The following is a 17673-nucleotide window of genomic DNA, read 5'->3' as shown; positions in this document are numbered from 1 at the left end:
GTCAAACCTAAACCCAAAGGACTCGTTTTCACCCTCAACAGTGACTGATATCTGCGCGCTCTCGCCTCTCTCTCTCTGTCTCCTCGCGCGCGGGCCGCGCGCTGTGCTTCCCATCTGCGCTTCTCCCAGTCGGTCACGCTGCGCGCTCTCCTTCCTCCGTCCCCGTCTGGACCCTGTCGGATTAATATTACAGCACTTCTCCGGACTGTACGATGAAAGCCAGACCTCTCGTAATTTTCCACACCTGCTACTTTCTGTTTGTTCTTCTGTCAGGTGAGTGAAGGAAACTTACCCTAATCCGAATCTTCGGCTACTTGTTGCTGTTTATTGAAATATTTTGTGTTTGCTGTCTGTGAGCGACTCAAGAGAACGATTGTAACGTAACGTGTAGTTTGGATTTTCAACCACTAAAAATATGGAGTTTCTCGAATACACATTGACCTTTTGTGACAACATGCCCCATTATGATTTCACACTGTATGGGGTAAATTGTCACAATGAAACAGGCCATTTTGAACACATATTTTAGGTACTAAAAAGAAACTAAAGCAGATTGTTTTTATCATTCACTGTTCCTAGTGCAGTTTAACAGTTTAATATTTTAATATTCAAAATATTTATGTGTGCATTTATGTCTATAATTCAAATCAGATGTTCTAACATGTTTTTTTTTAATTTATTTTTTTTATACATGTTTCTTGTAATCAGGATTATAGTTGTTTATGTTCAAAATAAAAAACAATATTTTCGAGATAAAGGTCTTCAATGTTTGAAACTTTGGTATTGCTTCCTCAAGATGAAGCTCTTTATTGCTTCCCTCATTTGTAAGTCAGCGTCTGCTAAATGAATGAATGTGAGATGATAAGTAGTGTGTGTTTGGCACAGATCCTATAAGTAATGTAACTAAATGTCCTGGTGTATTATTGGCTCATGTATTCTTCTGTGTATTAAGTCATGATGTGTTCATGCGCTGTAATGAAGTGTGTCTTTGGTTCAGGGGTTTCCTGCTCCGAGGCAGAGCACCGGCTGTTCTCCGTCATCTTCTCCGGCTATAACCAGTACATCAGACCAGTGGAGAATGTGTCCGACCCGGTCATAGTTCAGTTTGAGGTGTCCATGTCACAACTCGTCAAAGTGGTAAGTGCCGGGTTCTGTTAAGTTTCTTCCTTCAGATTGTCTTTGAGGGATTGTTTTCACAGATTCCATGATTCCTGATGTTTCTATCAGTCATCTATAGCCGCATGATGAGTCTGTACATTTCACTCCAGCAGTCTTGAGCTTCAAAGGCTCTACGCTTGACCTCTGACCTCAGACGTGAATGAATCTGTCAGTGTGAATGAGCAAAATGAACATTTTCAGTCTTCTCATCTTTCTTCCTAACCTGTAGTGTGACCCCCACATCTCACTTCTTTTAATTACGGTTTCAATGAAGCTTTTTCCCTTCCTTGCATCGCTCTTTCTCGCTTCTTTTCTCTAGATCGTTTAATTCATCTTGATGATAAGGTTTATGTAATGCAGAATAGAGTGAGCAAGCAAAAAAAATGTTCATTTTCACAATTTCTGTGCATCCAATTATGTCTGTTCGTTATGCTTTAACGTTTTTAGGGAGGTAATTTCATGCTTTTTGGGATTGAAGCACAAACAATGACAACAACAAAAACACCCTAATAAGAGAATGAGTTAAGTGTTATATTGCAGAGATACACCGATCAGGCATAACATTATGAGCACTGACAGAAGTGAACCACACTGATCATCTCTTCATCACGGCTCCTGTTAGTGGGTGGATATATTAGGCAGCGAGTGAACATTTTGTCCTCAAAGTTGATGTGTTAGAAGCAGGAAAAATGGGGAAGCGTAAGGATTTGAGGGAGTTTGACAAGGACTAAATTGTGATGGCTAGATGACTGGGTCAGAGCATCTCCAAAACTGCAGCTCTTGTGGGGTGTTCCCGGTCTGCAGTGGTCAGTATCTATCAAAAGTGCTCCAAGGAAGGAACAGTAGTGAACTGGAGACAAGGTCATGGGCGGACAAGACTCAGCGAAGGCTGGCCCATGTGGTTCGATCCAACAGACGAGCTACTGTAGCTCAAATTGCTCAAGAAGTTAATGCTGGTTCTGATAGAAAGGTGTCAGAATACACAGTGCATCAGTTTGTTGCGTATGGAGCTGCATAGACACAGACCAGTCAGGGTGCCCATGCTGACCCCTGTCCACCGCTGAAAGAGCAAACAGTGGACACGTGAGCATCAGAACTGGACCACGGAGCAATGGAAGAAGGTGGCCTGGTCTGATGAATCACGTTTTCTTTTACAACATCGTCCTGCCATCCATGTGGATGTTACTTTGACATGTACCACCTACCTAAGCATTGTTGCAGACCATGTACACCCTTTCATGGAAACGGTATTCCCGGTATATCCCTTTCAGCAGGATAATGCTCCTGCCACAAAGCAGAAATGGTTCAGGAATGGTTTGAGGTGATGACTTGGCCTCCAAATTCCCCAGATCTCAATCCAATCGAGCATCTGTGGGATGTGCTGAACAAACAAGTCCGATCCATGGAGGCTCCACCACACAACTTACAGGACTTAAAGGATCTGCTGCTAACATCTTGGTGTCAGATACCACAGCACACCTTCAGGGGTCTAGAGGAGTCCACGCCTCGACGGGTCAGGGCTGTTTTGGCAACAAAAGGGGGAACAACACAATATTAGGAAGGTGCTTATAATGTTATGCCTGTCGGTGTATCTGCCAGCAACATTAGAGGACTGATTTATTATATTTAGACACTCTATTGGATGAAAAATATTGGCTTATATTATAATAGATGAGACTATTAGGGCCCATAAGGAAATGTATTATGTAATGCACAAGTTGTGACTTTCATTGAGGTCATAAATGAATTTTCAACAAATCAAAATTGTTTCATTAGCTGTGTTTCCATCCAAAGTTGCGAATTTAACTTATTATATGGCATAAAACATTTGTGAATAAAGCAGCGTTTGCATCCCAAGTTTTACAAGAGAACAAAATAGTCACTTCCTGGGAAATTGCCGCAAAATATCAGTAATAAAAATGTACGTTGCTTCAATCAGGCTCTTTTTTCCTCCATCATAAATGAGTTGGTCTCAGAGCGTCAGACGAAACACAATAAACGCTGTCATGTGATCTTGCGTTCGTGTTTAGGATTGTGGATTAGGATTGTGAGACGCTTCTGGAGGGAATTAAACCAAATCATTCTGATGACAGACTTTGACTCAGGCGTTTCAGAACCACCAAACCAACATTTGAGATGCTGCGATGTGATTGGTCCACTGGTTAGTCCAGTCATCCAATCACAGCCTCTGCTGAGACAAAGTCAAAGCAGATAAAACCGATCTGCTTCAGTTGAGCGCATACGTTTTTTAAATGGGCATTTTTAGAATTTATGCGCATCTTGGCATTTCCATCCAGCGTTTTTGTTTTTTTTATTATGCAATATCCCAAAATGCGCATAAAATAGTCTCCAACTTATTTGAGCATGCAAAAAAATCCTCTAGAAATGTAACACTTCAAATGATGAACTCTGCACAGCCAGCATATATAGGTCTCTGTGTGCCTCGTGAAGCACCTCGAGGCGAAGGGACTCAGGTGGTCCTCGCTCTCCGTCCAAACACGGCCCATCTGTGAGACATGGAGGCACAGGTCGCTCCCGCGCAGACTGACGCCTGGAGAATGATTGCTTATGACAGCATGTTTCTTCTTTAAGCTCTAAAATATTAATCTAGAGCCGTGTTGTATTCCCCCGCAGGTGATTTGTCTGAGACTCTCTGTTTCTTTTTCCACAGGATGAGGTGAACCAGATTATGGAGACCAATCTTTGGCTGCGACATGTAAGCTCATGCATTATTCATGCACATGGAAAGGTCATTGATTCATTTAGATAACTGAACAGAGTTTTACTCGCTATCTTTGCAGTCACTGTTTAAAACTATTGGTGCAGCATGTGGAAATGATTCCCAGTGGAATACAGATGTGTGCTTCTCCTGTTAAACTTGCTGAGCTGTGAACATTTTTACCTGTTAAAAATGAATCACGAACAAACCTTTTAATGGATAAAAACCATGTTAAAGGTGCTCAAGCACAAGTTCCATTATGGCATATTGATAATTCAGATTCAGATTGATAATATATTTCAGATCAGAAATAATATGTTACATGTACACACCATGCATTAATAGTAAAAACAATACGTCATGATTCTAACCACCTGTTAAATAATTTTAAATATACAAATATATTAGTCCAAACTCTGCTTAATTCATCCTTCTGTCAGAAGTTGAATAAAACTGTTGCTAATAGTTTGCATTTACAGTGCAGATGAAGCGAACGGTGTAAGTAAACAAAGGTTTATGTGCTTTTGATTGTGATCTCGGTGATGTTGATTCCCAGATGTCTAATTGTCTAATATTTTAATTAAATGAAGATTGGAAATGGTCTGCTTAAACAAGACAGCTTAAGAAGTGCATCTCATAATTTGTTTAGAGAGTGATTATGTGAAGAGAATTATTAAAAAACTAAGAGCAAAGAGGGACTAATCAAGTGAAGCATTGTGACCGCTTCAGTTCATTAACATTTGAATGGTCAAGCTAATCACGTTTAATACATAATTAATTCAACTAGGTGGTAGGTCGTAAAAAAAATATTTAAACAACTGATCTGAACAATAGAAATAACTATAAAACTCTGCATCTATTGACAGTGTCAGATCCTTTTCTCTGTCATATATTACTGTTTGTCCTTTCTGCAGAGACAGGGTTTTGTTTTTGTTCTGAGACGGCCTGGAGAATAACAAATGAGAGCATGGCTTATAGCCACGTCTTTGAAACACACTTAATATTTTAATATCACCGCTGTGTTCCTCATGCCAGAGTCCTGCAGCCCTTGAACAAATTGTGCTGGTTTAAGTTCTCTTGGGAATCTATATTACTCAACAAACACTTCAGAGGAAATTTAAAATGCATGCTTTAAAATATAAAAAAATCTTTAAAAACTTGTATACGGATTTTTAAATGGCTCTTTTATACTATTTCAACTTGTTACTCGCCATGAAAATGGCCAAGGAAGCTGGCGTTGAAATACCAAAAACCAACAATCTTCCTGAACATCTATAGTGATTTATTTAGTCTGTGTTTGCGGTTACCTTGGAATACTGAATGTAAATCAGAATTATATACAAGCCTGATGCAAATATCTCAGCCCCAGATAACAATATGTTCTATGAACGTTTTTCTAATGTTCGCATTAACATCCAGTTCGAAACATCCAGATTTCTCAATGTTTTTTCTTGGTTATGTGAACATTAAAAGAACATTCCATTGTATCATTCTTCAAACATTATGTGAACGTTACTTTTGAATGTTCTCTGAACGTTCTGAAACAACATTTAAAAAACATTAGACGAACGTCCAACTAAAACATTTCAGAAACGCTCCATGAACAATGTATAAATAATGTTTTTGTGCTAATGTTTTGAGGATATTATTAAAGACCAGATATAAAAGAATGTTCTATTACACTTACTGGAAGAACATTTGAGCTTTGAGAGAACGTTCCCTGTTCACTGGGGGCTTCATATTGTGTGCATACAAACCCTCTGAACTATTTCTAATTTTCATAGATTTGGAATGATTATAAGCTCAGGTGGAATCCCAAGGATTTCGGAGGGGTCGAGTTTATCCGTGTGCCCTCCAACAAGATCTGGAAGCCGGACATTGTGTTGTACAACAAGTAAGTGAGCCGGTACCGGTCTGCTCCTCCTTTCATTATTGCTGATTCTAGTCCTCATGATCTGTTTCTGAACCACAGTGCAGTCGGAGATTTCCAGGTGGACGATAAAACCAAAGCTCTTCTGCGCTACAACGGAGACGTAACCTGGATCCCACCGGCCATCTTCAAGAGCTCCTGCAAGATCGACGTCACATACTTCCCGTTCGACTACCAGAACTGCACCATGAAGTTTGGCTCGTGGACCTACGACAAGGCCAAGATCGACCTGGTGCTGATCGGTTCCACCATCAACCTGAAGGATTTCTGGGAAAGCGGCGAGTGGACAATTATTGATGCTCCTGGATACAAGCACGACATCAAGTACAACTGCTGCGAGGAGATCTACACGGACATCACATACTCGCTCTACATCCGCCGCCTGCCTCTGTTCTACACCATCAACATGATCATTCCCTGTCTGCTCATCTCCTTCCTGACGGTTCTGGTCTTCTACCTTCCCTCCGACTGTGGCGAGAAGGTGACATTGTGCATTTCCGTTCTCCTCTCGCTCACGGTTTTCCTCCTGGTCATCACGGAGACCATCCCGTCCACGTCTCTCGTCATCCCCCTGATCGGAGAGTACCTTCTTTTCACCATGATATTCGTCACGCTCTCCATCGTGATCACAGTCTTCGTGCTCAATGTGCATTACCGCACGCCTAAGACGCACACCATGCCGAGTTGGGTGCGGCGCGTGTTTCTGAGTTTGCTCCCTCGGATCATGTTCATGACGCGGCCTGATAAAGACCCGGAGAGACCCGGAGGCCCGGAGAGACCGTGCGCTCTTCATGCTCCTGGTCCGGTTTCTGCCAAACCACACGTTCTGTCGCAACGTCCTCAACTCCTTCTGTGCACAACTGAGCTCAACAACCTGGCCGAGGCGTCCAAGATGGCGTCCGGCTTTCTGTGTCGAGACGGCCGATGCACATGCTGCTGGAATCAACACCGCACCGAAGCGGGAGAAGACGGAGGTGGAGGAGCCAGTCCCGGCTCCAGCTCCGGGTCCTCGGATGGGTTTCTGTGCAAGTCCGCTCTCTCACCACAAGTCAGAGAGGCCATTGAGAGCGTCAAGTATATCGCAGAAAACATGAGGCTGCAGAATGAGGCCAAGGAGGTGAGAGAACTTCAAGGGGGGAAAGCAAAGCTTGTTTATGAATTTGAAGTGCTGAACTACGTACATTTAGCCAAGCGAAGCATCATCTTTTGACTTTTTTAACCCTGTAAAACCTGATATTTACACTTATGCATATGGCATTATATTGCATTCAGTTAATGCATTCCATGGCAATCGAACAAACTTGCCGTCACTAACACCATGTTTTATTGTTTGAGCTACAGGAACGTATGAAATGGCCTTACAGTCAGAAAATTCCTTTTTCTTTTTTAAACAGAACAGTTTATTGAACTTTTAGACAATATTTTTTTAAAAATCTAAGTTTACATATGTGTTTTGTGTTGAGTATCATATTTGATCCATCATGCTTTTATGGCTATATATAGTCTGATATAGTGAGAAAATGGGAGGAAAAAATGGCTGGTTTATTCAGAGACTTAATCTGAGCAAAAATATGCAATTTGGTTGCAGATTCTGATATTTATATGGCCAGAAAGAAAGATGAAATTTTGATGCTTGTAATGTAAATCAATGAGATCTTTACAGTATAACAGATACTTTCATAAAAGGCATATCAATATCTGCCAATAATGTTTTATTAAGATATTTAAATGCTTAGTTTTATGATCAAAGCTCTGTAGTTTTTAGACATATAATGCAATGCAATACAATGATGATTGAGATGAACAAGTAAACCTTCCTCAAAAGCCTGATGGTCATATTTGATACTCATAATTTTTCTAAAAAATGATTTTTGGATAATCTAGTAAACCAAAAGAAGTTACTTAGTAAGTGTTCATCTTGAAATATTAGTAACAAAATAAAAGATATTCTTATGTTTACTTGATAAAAATCAGTAAAGATTTCACAGCAGAAAGACACATGAAGGACGTTTGTACAATTGCACTTAAAAGACTTTTACTTGCTAAAAAAAGTCTTAAAGGGATAGTTCACCCAAAAATAAAAATTATCCCATGATTTACTCACCCTCAAGCCATCCTAGATGTATATGACTATCTTCTTTCAGATGAACACAATCAGAGTCATATTAAAAATATCCTGGCTCTTCCAAGCTTTATAATGGGAGTGAATGGGGGTTGAGATTTTGAAGCCCAAAAAAGCACATCCATCCATCATACAAATAATCCATACGACCCCAGGGGGTTAATAAAGGCCTTCTGAAGCAAAGCAATGCGTTTTTGTAAGAAAAATATCCATATTTAAAACATTATTAACTATAATAACTAGCTTCTGGTAGATGACTGTACACATCGAGTTACAGAGAAAGAGAAACCTCTGACCCAACGCATGATGTATCAACGATCGCTGCAGCACCGAGGATAGAGCAAAACAAAACACCGGTCACAAATTAGAAGTCTAAAACAAGAAATTTTAAAGAGAAATGTCAGAGGATTTCGATATAAGAGAAGAGGAGCTTGAGTTTGTTGCACAGCCGTTTGTTTGAACCTTCTCGTCTAAGCTTTCGATACTCCTACATCCTGCGTCATACGTCGCGTCATGGGTTACTCTTGTGGCGTAAATCGACTTGTGTAAGACTTGTTCTTTGCCGGAAGCTAGGTATTATAGTATATAAAGTTTTAAATATGGATATTTTTTTTTTATTAAAATGCATCGCTTCACTTCAGAGGGACTTTATTAACCCCCTGAAGTCATATCGATAACTTTTATGATGGATGGATGTGCTTATTTGGGCTTCAAAATCTTACACCCTATTCACTACCATTATAAAGCTTGGAAGAGCCAGGAAATATTTTTATATAACTCCGATTGTGTTCGTCTGAAAGAAGGTAGTCATATACACCTAGATTGGCTTGAGGGTGAGTAAATTATGGGATAATTTTCATTTTTGGATGAACTATCCCTGTAGGACTGTAGGAAATTGTGTGCGGCAGGTTTATCAGATCATGTTTGTCAGTTAAAGGCCTTAAAATGTCGAGTATCAAATATGATACAGTAGACTTTAATGTCTTGGTCTTCCGACCCTTGTCTTTAAAGGTCCAAGATGACTGGAAGTATGTTGCCATGGTGATTGATAGGATCTTCCTGTGGGTGTTTGTCCTGGCGTGCATTCTGGGAACGGCCGGACTCTTCCTGCAGCCGCTCCTGTTGGGCGAGGACATGTGACGCCTTCACACACACAGACTTTAAATCCCAACATTTTGATAATCAGAATCTAATTTTAGCAATCCTAAATCGGCATTTTTTTACGTATTTATATCATGTTTGGTTTAGAGTTGAATGAAAAGACTCGGGGACCTCTAAGGGTTAAAATGGAGCAGCATCATCGACTTTCAGGAAGATTTCGTGCACCCACCCAACGGCTTACTCTGTGTCAATTCACATTTTCATCAAAGTCATCCAACCCTGTTACCTTATACAAGGATAAAAAACATTTGGTTGAAGGACAGACTGAATATTTGGCGAGTGTCTGAGGCTTATTAGAGGATTCAGTGTCTTAAAAGAATAATTCACCCAAAAATGGACATTTATCTGCCCTCGGATGTTCCTAACACACGTGATCTTTTTTTCTTTTGTGGTTCCAGAATTTTTGTATAGCAGCTCCAAAATATGGAAGCTTGTTTCCACCACAGAATAAAACATAAGAAAGGTAACTGACACAATTCTGACTTTTTTCTTTCAGTTTAAAGGAACACTCCACTTTTTTTGAAAATAGGCTCATTTTCCAGCTCCCCTGGAGTTAAACAGTTGAGTTTTACCGCTTTCGAATCCATTCAGGCGATCTCCGGGTCTGGCAGTACCACTTTTAGCATAGCTTAGCATAGTTCATTGAATCTGATTAGACTGTTAGCATCTCGCTCAAAAATGGCCAAAGAGTTTCGATATTTTTCCTATTTAAAACTTGACTCTTCTGTAGTTACATCGTGTACTAAGACCAACGGAAAATGAAAAGTTGTGATTTTCTAGGCGATGTGGCTAGGAACTGTCATTCCGGCATAATAATCAAGGAACTTTGCTGCCGTACCATGGCTGCAGCAGGTGCAAAGATATTATGCAGCGCCAGAATGGAGTTTTTTTTTTTTTTTTTAATGCATTATCCCTTTAAAGCGTATTCAAATGTGACAATTTGCACATGCATCCCATCAAGAGATATGGCTGTTTTTTTATTTTTATTTTTTTGTCATTTACAATCATTTTGTTACATTGAAAAATTAATTTTAATCTAACAAAAACGCTTGTCAGATGTAAAACTACAGACTCTTTGAGGTTTACACTTACTTTCAGCACCACCTAGTGGTTACTTTGAGCAGTCCCAGTAATTCATTAATGGGTATCTACAACACTCAACACAACCCCATGTTGTTTTCCCTACATGTAATTAGTGTCCGTTCACTGTTAATATATTCTTAATGTAAAACCCTGATGCACATTTCCAACCTTTCAAGCAATCCTGCAAATAAAGAAACACTGAGAACTATGATCATCTTCTCTTCTACCGTCACCGAAGTTGGCAGCTTGAAAATGATTTATCTTTGTTCTTGTGAGAATTATGCATTTCATATCTCTCATATCTGCCTCTGGCTGCATTGACAATGATCACGGAAAGTAACATCTTTATAACACACTGTAAATTACTGTCAGACGTGACTGAAAGTTAACCTACAGCTTACATAACACAATAAAACATATCAGCTGTTCCTGGCAGTGGCGTTTAGATGAAAGATAATATTCACAACTTAATAGCAACCTATTAATAATAGCAGCAGTGTGTTGTATAGAATTGCAGCTTCATTTGTGCATCCATACTAAGCAAAAAGCCTTTAATTCAAGGGTTCCTCAGTCAAAAAAGGGGGTAAGGATCCACCTTCAGGCCCTTTCACACGAAACGCAAATGTTCGGCAAGATGAAGATTTTAAATGGAAACATGGATATACCTTTTAACATCAGATGTGAATATTTGCACACTGGCAAAACAAGTTTTTTCTCCTTCAGTTGCTCATTTTATTACTCAGTTAGTATACTTGAACTGTCATGTTGACAACATGTTACTTAATAACTGACATCATGCTTGTGATGTAAATGACATGATAAGTTTATGCAGAGCACTAGAGGGAAGACCATCGGGGCTGGTCAAGTGAAGTTTATTGGAAATCCTTCCTTTCAGAGATGAGAGGTGCATGTATGAGGCCTCTTTTATAAAATGTTGCGTACAAAACGTCCAACATTTGATCTTACGGTCATTTCTCAAATGTGCGTATGTGTGATTAAGAGAACGAACGTACGCACAGAAAACATGAAATTTATAAATCACAAATGATCTTGAAATTGTGCACAGCTAAATGGTTTCTGATCTCCGCTTTGTAAACGCACCTAATTAATGTCATTAACATATAACAGAGCACCAGTCAACATCCAAATCTTTTACTTGAGAATGGAGAATGGCAAGAATTGCTTAGACAATCTGCCACAAGGAAAAGTGTGTACGTCTGCTCAGACCCTGACGTGGTGCTATAAGCACTTTTCCACGTCAAAGACCGTTTTTATAAATATGAATCGTTGGCATGGATTTTAGCGTACGCACACTCTAAGATCAAATCTGTGTGTACGCACATTTTATAAATGAGGCCCCTGAACAGCACAAAGAAAGAACAGCATTATGTTCTGATCCTGGATACTGCATTTTGTGCTTTTCACTTATAACATTGTGAGAATTCTGCTGACTGAAAAAAGCATTTGATAATCAAAGTCACAGGTCTGCCCTCCAGCTGGAACAGGTTTAGTTGAAATTTCACAACATATGCTATAAATTATACAACTGTCAGACTACTTCTTGTGATTATGTTACATTATGTTCATTAAGAAGCTGTACTAATCAATACATTGTTAACAACGAGGAGACACAACCTTAGAAAAATGTATTTTGTCAATTGTTTCTGTCAACTGTAGAAAAAAGTAGTAAATGCATGCTGTAGTAGATTAACATTAGATGACTGGAACTTTTAAGCATTCAAACATGGATTTTTGCTTAAACATTGAATGGTTGATGCATAATCCTAGGTTGGTTTGAAAAACTGCAAAGCTCAAGATGAGGGAACATACATATCTTTGTTTTTATATTCTAACTTGCTAACCTGTAGCTCAGCTGCTCAAAATATTGGATTTGTGCATCAGGCCTTGCAAGGTAAATGCAGCCTTCTGGACTGACAATGTTTATCATGAACTGCTCTTGATTAGGTTCATTTAGTAGTTTACTACAATTAAACAAAATGTTACAGAAAAATTGTGATTGCAGGTATGCTTTTTAACTTGGATATTGTTATCTTTTCACTTTTATTTTGCTTCTGTCCCAACTTTTTTGGAGTGTGTTGCAGCCATCAAAACCAAAATTTGTTTATATTTACAAAATACAATTAAGTCAGTCAATAAAAACAATGAAAATCTTTTCTTCGTACTTTTGTCAGTTAAATAATGGTTAAAGAGAATTAACAAATCTCAGATTCTTGATTTCAGTGAATTTTACAAAATGTCCCAACTTTTCTGGAAATGGGGTTGTGTGTAATCTTCATTACGTAGATTCCAAGAATTAAATACTTGTAATTAGATTATATTACATTTTAAAGATTACAGTTACTTTTTAATTGATTACATGATTGCCTAATATTAACAAAATGACAATAATTATTAAGAATGATTTGATTTTTTTTTTTTTTTAAAAAAAGCCTATATATGTTCAGAAAGTCTTTCAGTTTTGTGGAATACGGTTCCTTCCCAAACCCTAGTTTGAGAAAACCTGACATAATGTAATGTTTTTTCAAGCAGAGATTGTTATATTTTAAGACAACAAAATCCAAAGTACTGGAAAAGTCACCTGTAAAATGCTTTTAATCTTTGAACATTTATGCACAATGTGGCTTTGGGCAAAACTGTTGTGAGAATGCAAATCCATCATAGCTTTAAATTTTGCCTTTGGGTTGCTAAGCTAAAGTGAACCCATTATTAATTTTGAAATGCCTTGAGGCTAAAAGCGCCCTGAAGGCTGAACCACTCCCACCTACTGAGAGTATAAACCCAAGACCACCACCTGCAACACTCATCCCGAATCTAGAATCCACCTGTGCATCAGCCCATCATCCTTCTGAGTGGCCGACAACATGAGCTTTACATTTCAGTCAAGCTTCCAGTCAAGCTTCCAGACCATCTCCGGCTTCGTGAGTGATCCCTCAGCCTTTCCTGCACTCCTGACTTATATTAGCCTTGCTACATCGTGAACTTTACCATAACATACAGAATACTTTTTTACCATGCAGAGCGTCCCCTATGTGAGTCTTATCTCTGGAGGACTGAAAGCTGGGAAAGCCATCTTCATTCAGGGAGCGGTTCCCTCTGGATCTGATAGGTGAATCTTTCTTTTCAAGACTAGAGAATAAAAATGCAAGTTTGTTTGAGTAACTAGTTCACTCCATGTTGTCTTTAATCATTGCAGCTTTGTGGTCAATCTGAAGTGTGGGGAGTCTGAAGGAGATGACATTGCCTTTCAAATCAAACCCCAGTTTAGCAGCAACTGCATAGTCCTAAACAGCCGGCAAAATGAGACATGGGGACCAGAGGAGAAACTGGAATTACCTTTAAAACAGGAGAGCAGCTTTGATCTGATCATTGCCGTAAATTCTGAAAATTATCAGGTGTGTTTTGATCTTTTCAATGCGTGCATCGTGCAAAGGCTAAAATAAATCAAATAAGATATCTGAATATAGTCATTTTCAATCTGAAGGTGTATATGAGTGGATGCGAAGTTGGCCAATTTCAGCATCGTATATCTTTGGAACGTGTCATCGCTCTGAGTGTTGCAGGAGAGGTTTCTTTAACAAACGTGGTGTTCACTGAGGTGAGTGTTCCTCCTCTTTTACAGACTACATTAATTAAATTTAGTTGTCATTACTCAAGCATAGGCTTTCCTGTTATTTTGGCATATGATACTGGAGACAGATAAATGCTTCAGTATTCTGATCATGTCCATCAGTCTTGCAGTGTAACATGCAATACTCTATCGAAAACAATTATAAACCGCAATTTAGCAATTTATTTGATTTGTAATATACAAGAGTATTCTATAACTACAAAATTGGAAGAGTACCTGGAAATTTTTAAAAATGCATGTCACTAAATAAAATACAGCAAAGGTTGTTAAAAAAATGTGTGAAAAAAAAAAAAAAACAATATCAGTAGACATGATACAAATGTTTGTGTTGTTCAAATCTTACTATCTTGCTTTTACAGAGCTTTGCTGGATCCTCCATCTTTGGGCAGGGCGGAAGTATGATCCACTCACAGAATGGGACTATGACTTTTGAAGAACATTCATTTGTGCTGAATGGGAGCGGGTCTTTGATGGTCACCGAATGTAATCTGTCAGCTATCCAACCACCGACTGAACTTTCATTGAGCAACCCAGTCCAAAATCCTGTGAGTAGCAGAAACTTTCCAGGGACTCAGAACAAAATAAAGTGCAAGCACTAAAAGAAACAGCAGTGAAAAAAAAATGTGCAGTAGTTTTGCTATTTGTTATGCCTCTTTAAAATTATAATAATAATTAAAGCCGCAAGCAGCATTTACCGGGGTTCAAGCATTTAAGGCCTTTAAGCACATATGCGTAAAAAGATATTAAGTTTTATTTAGCAAACATGTAACCACTTAATTCATAGAAGGAACAGCTATGCCATATGCTTAAACAAACACAGAGAAAGAAAAGGCTTAAACAATGATACTTGATACTCACTAAGCATGCTTACACACACACACACACACACACATAAACACACAGACACACGCATATTTTCTTGTAGATTTAGTATTTGAAATACATGATGGGTAACAATGTTTTCTGCAAATCTCAGTATAACACCATTTTCGTGTTTCATTTTACTCATAATGTGGCACAACCGTCAAAATTAATACTCGAAAGGAACTGAAGTGATGAATTTGACCAAAAAAGTGATAGTAAATGTTAAAATAGTGATTTTAGAAAGTCTAAATGGAATTATAGAACAATATTAGTGAGTATTATGACAAAATGACTTTTAAACAGCAGGTGTCAGCAGAGGACCACTTACTGGCTCAATTTCATTCTAAAAGTGTTCTGTGTTTCAAGTACATTTTCCATGTTAACTCCATTAATTAAACGTGCTGACACACACATTTTGTTGCATATATGGATATTTGAAATCAATGATATGTAAGAAAATGCTTATTCCAGGTTTCCCTTTTAAAAATCATAATTTTCAGGTCTCAATGTAATTGTAATGTTATATTATTGCAAAAACATTCAACAAATGAACAAATGAAGTGGTAAACCTTGACAAAATGTGATTTGTAATGTTATTAAAGGATTTATATAGTTTAAATGACAAAAGCTTGAAAAACCTTGAAACCTTGAACTATATTAGTGGCCTTCTACTGCCATCTGGTGACATCAAATGACAGTTTCAGGCAATTTACTAAGGAAAAATAAGGTTTTTAAAGGTTTTTTGACAGTTGTAGCACCACCTATTGCCCGATCTCCACCACTTTTTTGGGGTGTCCTCAGAGTGTTTCCATACATATGTGTGCCAATTTTGGTGAAAATATCTAATTTTGTTTTAAAGTTATAGACAAATATATATGAGAGCATAAAAAATGACCCATGAGTGACTTTGATTGGATTTTTTTGCCACTTCCTATCAAAATTTTGACATTTGGGCATTTACATTTAGTAAACCAACTTAGGTTCCGTGTTTCCTACACTGGTTTCATCTCGATCGGACTAACGGTTTCGAAGATATTCGCAAAAGTTTTTTAAGCACTAAATCATAACACAGGACAACCCATAAGGTAAAACCAAGCATGTTTGGTATCGATGGACTCGGCAAGGATTCAGGAGTCTAAGGACGTGAGTCCCGTGAAAATAAGTCCACCACACCCAAAGTTATATACATTTTCATGGAAAACAGGCAATTTACCACTGAAAATATCTGTTTTTTAAAGCTTTTTAACAGTTATAGCGCCACCTATAGTCCGATCTCCATAAAAGTTGGCATGCTTCTTTAGAGTCATATGCTGAATGTGCTCTCAATTTCGTGAAGTTCTAAGTTTTCTTTAAGGATTTATAGGCTTTTGAGTATATTTAGCCACACCCATTTTCTAAATGACCCTCTTATAGCGACCCAAAGGGTAAAGTTTAACTTTTTTTTTGAAAATTATTGATCTAGAGAGTCCAGAGAATTGTCCTGCACTGGTTTTGTTCTGATTGGGCAAAAAACCTAGGACTAGTTCGCAAAAGTAGATTTTTTACATATTTGTGAATAATTAATGAACGATTTGATTGACAGCATTGGTTCTTGAGGCAAAGTTGTTCAGAATGAGGAGATCTATCAAATTATATGCATATTTTGTGGATCTGTGAAACATCATGTGATTATAGAGCTGTAAAACTCGTTGGCGCCAACTAGTGGCTGATTTATTTCAAAATTCTTACAGACCTCTAGGACCATTAGTTGAACATGCCCACCAAGTTTCGTTCCGATCGGCCTCCGTTAACCTTGTCTAATGGGTGCTCAAACTTCATTGGCCGATGGCGGCCATGTTTTTTGAGATACGCCTATTATGCCCCCTTGGACCAAGACACTACATGCCAAATTTTAAGTTGATCAGACTAACGGTTGCATAGTTACAGCTGTTTTCATGGTTTTTTTTTTCAAGTTGTAGCGCCACCTAGTGTCCAATCGATGTGATTTTTTCACATGTGTACCGAGTTTGGTGCAAATATCTCATTTCGTTCTTGAGTTATAGCCATTTTAGTAAAAGTGGCTCCGCCCTCATTGTTTGTTTTGGTGCCCCTTAGCGACCGTGAATCAAAATTGCAACTTTTTTTTGATAATGTGGTAGATTTTTCCCCTATGCACCTGACTTAAGTTTGCCTGATCCTGGGGCGTCTCCTAATCGACACCCGGGCGTCTACTGGCGACACTCAATAATATACCTGATCTTCCGGGGCGTCTCCTAATCGACATCCAATAATATTTCGGTCAACGTCTTGACCCTTCTAAACCTAGTACTCCCTAACTTGCTGCGTAGCAATAACCAGAGACTCCAGTTGATGTCCTTCAAAGCTTTTAATCACGGCCAGGAGAGTTCTCATCAATCCCAGAGAATCTCTCTCTGATTAAAGGAATACAGCAGGTTTTATAGGATTTCTGGTACATCTCACAGTCAGTATAGCACGATCTATTACTCATTATCATCAGTCTTAATATGATTGGTTCAGATTTAAGAATAACAACTTAGTTCTTCTGCCCCACTTACTGGCAGAGTAAATTTAGATTAGAACAACTGAGTCACAGGATCATCAGAAAATATCACCGGGTTGATTACTCAATAGGCCAAAACAATTTTCATAGAGTATTTTTTATCCTTAGAAGGATGCTGTCTAGCCAGCACAGCACAATTTTTCCACTTGTTACAACACTAAGTCCTAGTGACTATTTCTCTATTTCAAAGTTAGCTTGTTAGGCCTGTAGAAGAAAAGAAAATTTCCAACGATATAAGACACTTGAGCCTGGGCCTAAAGGTTCAGGAGTTATGAGCCATTTCGTACTTTTGACTGCTGTAGCGCCAGCAGGCCCATCGGGGCGAACCTTGGTGACGCTGTAGGCGGAGTACTACCAGCCCTCAAAGTTTCAAGTCTCTACGACTTACGGTTTGGTCTGCACGATCACTTTTAGGGAAGAATGATGA

At 38.6% G+C, this 17673-nt stretch overlaps 2 protein-coding genes across 2 annotated transcripts; both read left to right on the top strand.

The window, feature by feature from the left end:
- The first annotated feature begins 67 nt into the window (after positions 1 to 67).
- On the top strand, positions 68 to 9557 carry chrna3 (cholinergic receptor, nicotinic, alpha 3). The gene is made up of 6 exons (XM_051871217.1): positions 68 to 273; positions 998 to 1137; positions 3830 to 3874; positions 5662 to 5771; positions 5850 to 6924; positions 8941 to 9557. The coding sequence occupies exons 1-6, from the start codon at positions 213 to 215 to the stop codon at positions 9067 to 9069; spliced, it is 1560 nt and encodes a 519-aa protein (XP_051727177.1). The 5' UTR covers positions 68 to 212; the 3' UTR covers positions 9070 to 9557.
- A 3471-nt stretch (positions 9558 to 13028) lies between these two features.
- Positions 13029 to 15254, top strand: LOC127500015 (galectin-7-like). Its single transcript, XM_051870800.1, has 5 exons — positions 13029 to 13112; positions 13212 to 13300; positions 13388 to 13586; positions 13676 to 13789; positions 14182 to 15254. Exons 1-5 carry the CDS (start codon positions 13056 to 13058, stop codon positions 14419 to 14421), a joined length of 699 nt encoding a protein of 232 aa, XP_051726760.1. The 5' UTR covers positions 13029 to 13055; the 3' UTR covers positions 14422 to 15254.
- The last annotated feature ends 2419 nt before the right edge of the window (positions 15255 to 17673 follow it).

Source organism: Ctenopharyngodon idella, chromosome 18 (assembly GCF_019924925.1).
Source record: "Ctenopharyngodon idella isolate HZGC_01 chromosome 18, HZGC01, whole genome shotgun sequence".
Classification (NCBI taxonomy): Eukaryota; Metazoa; Chordata; class Actinopteri; order Cypriniformes; family Xenocyprididae; genus Ctenopharyngodon; species Ctenopharyngodon idella.
Note: the sequence above shows the minus strand (reverse complement) of the source record. Positions and strands in the feature narration are given on the sequence as shown.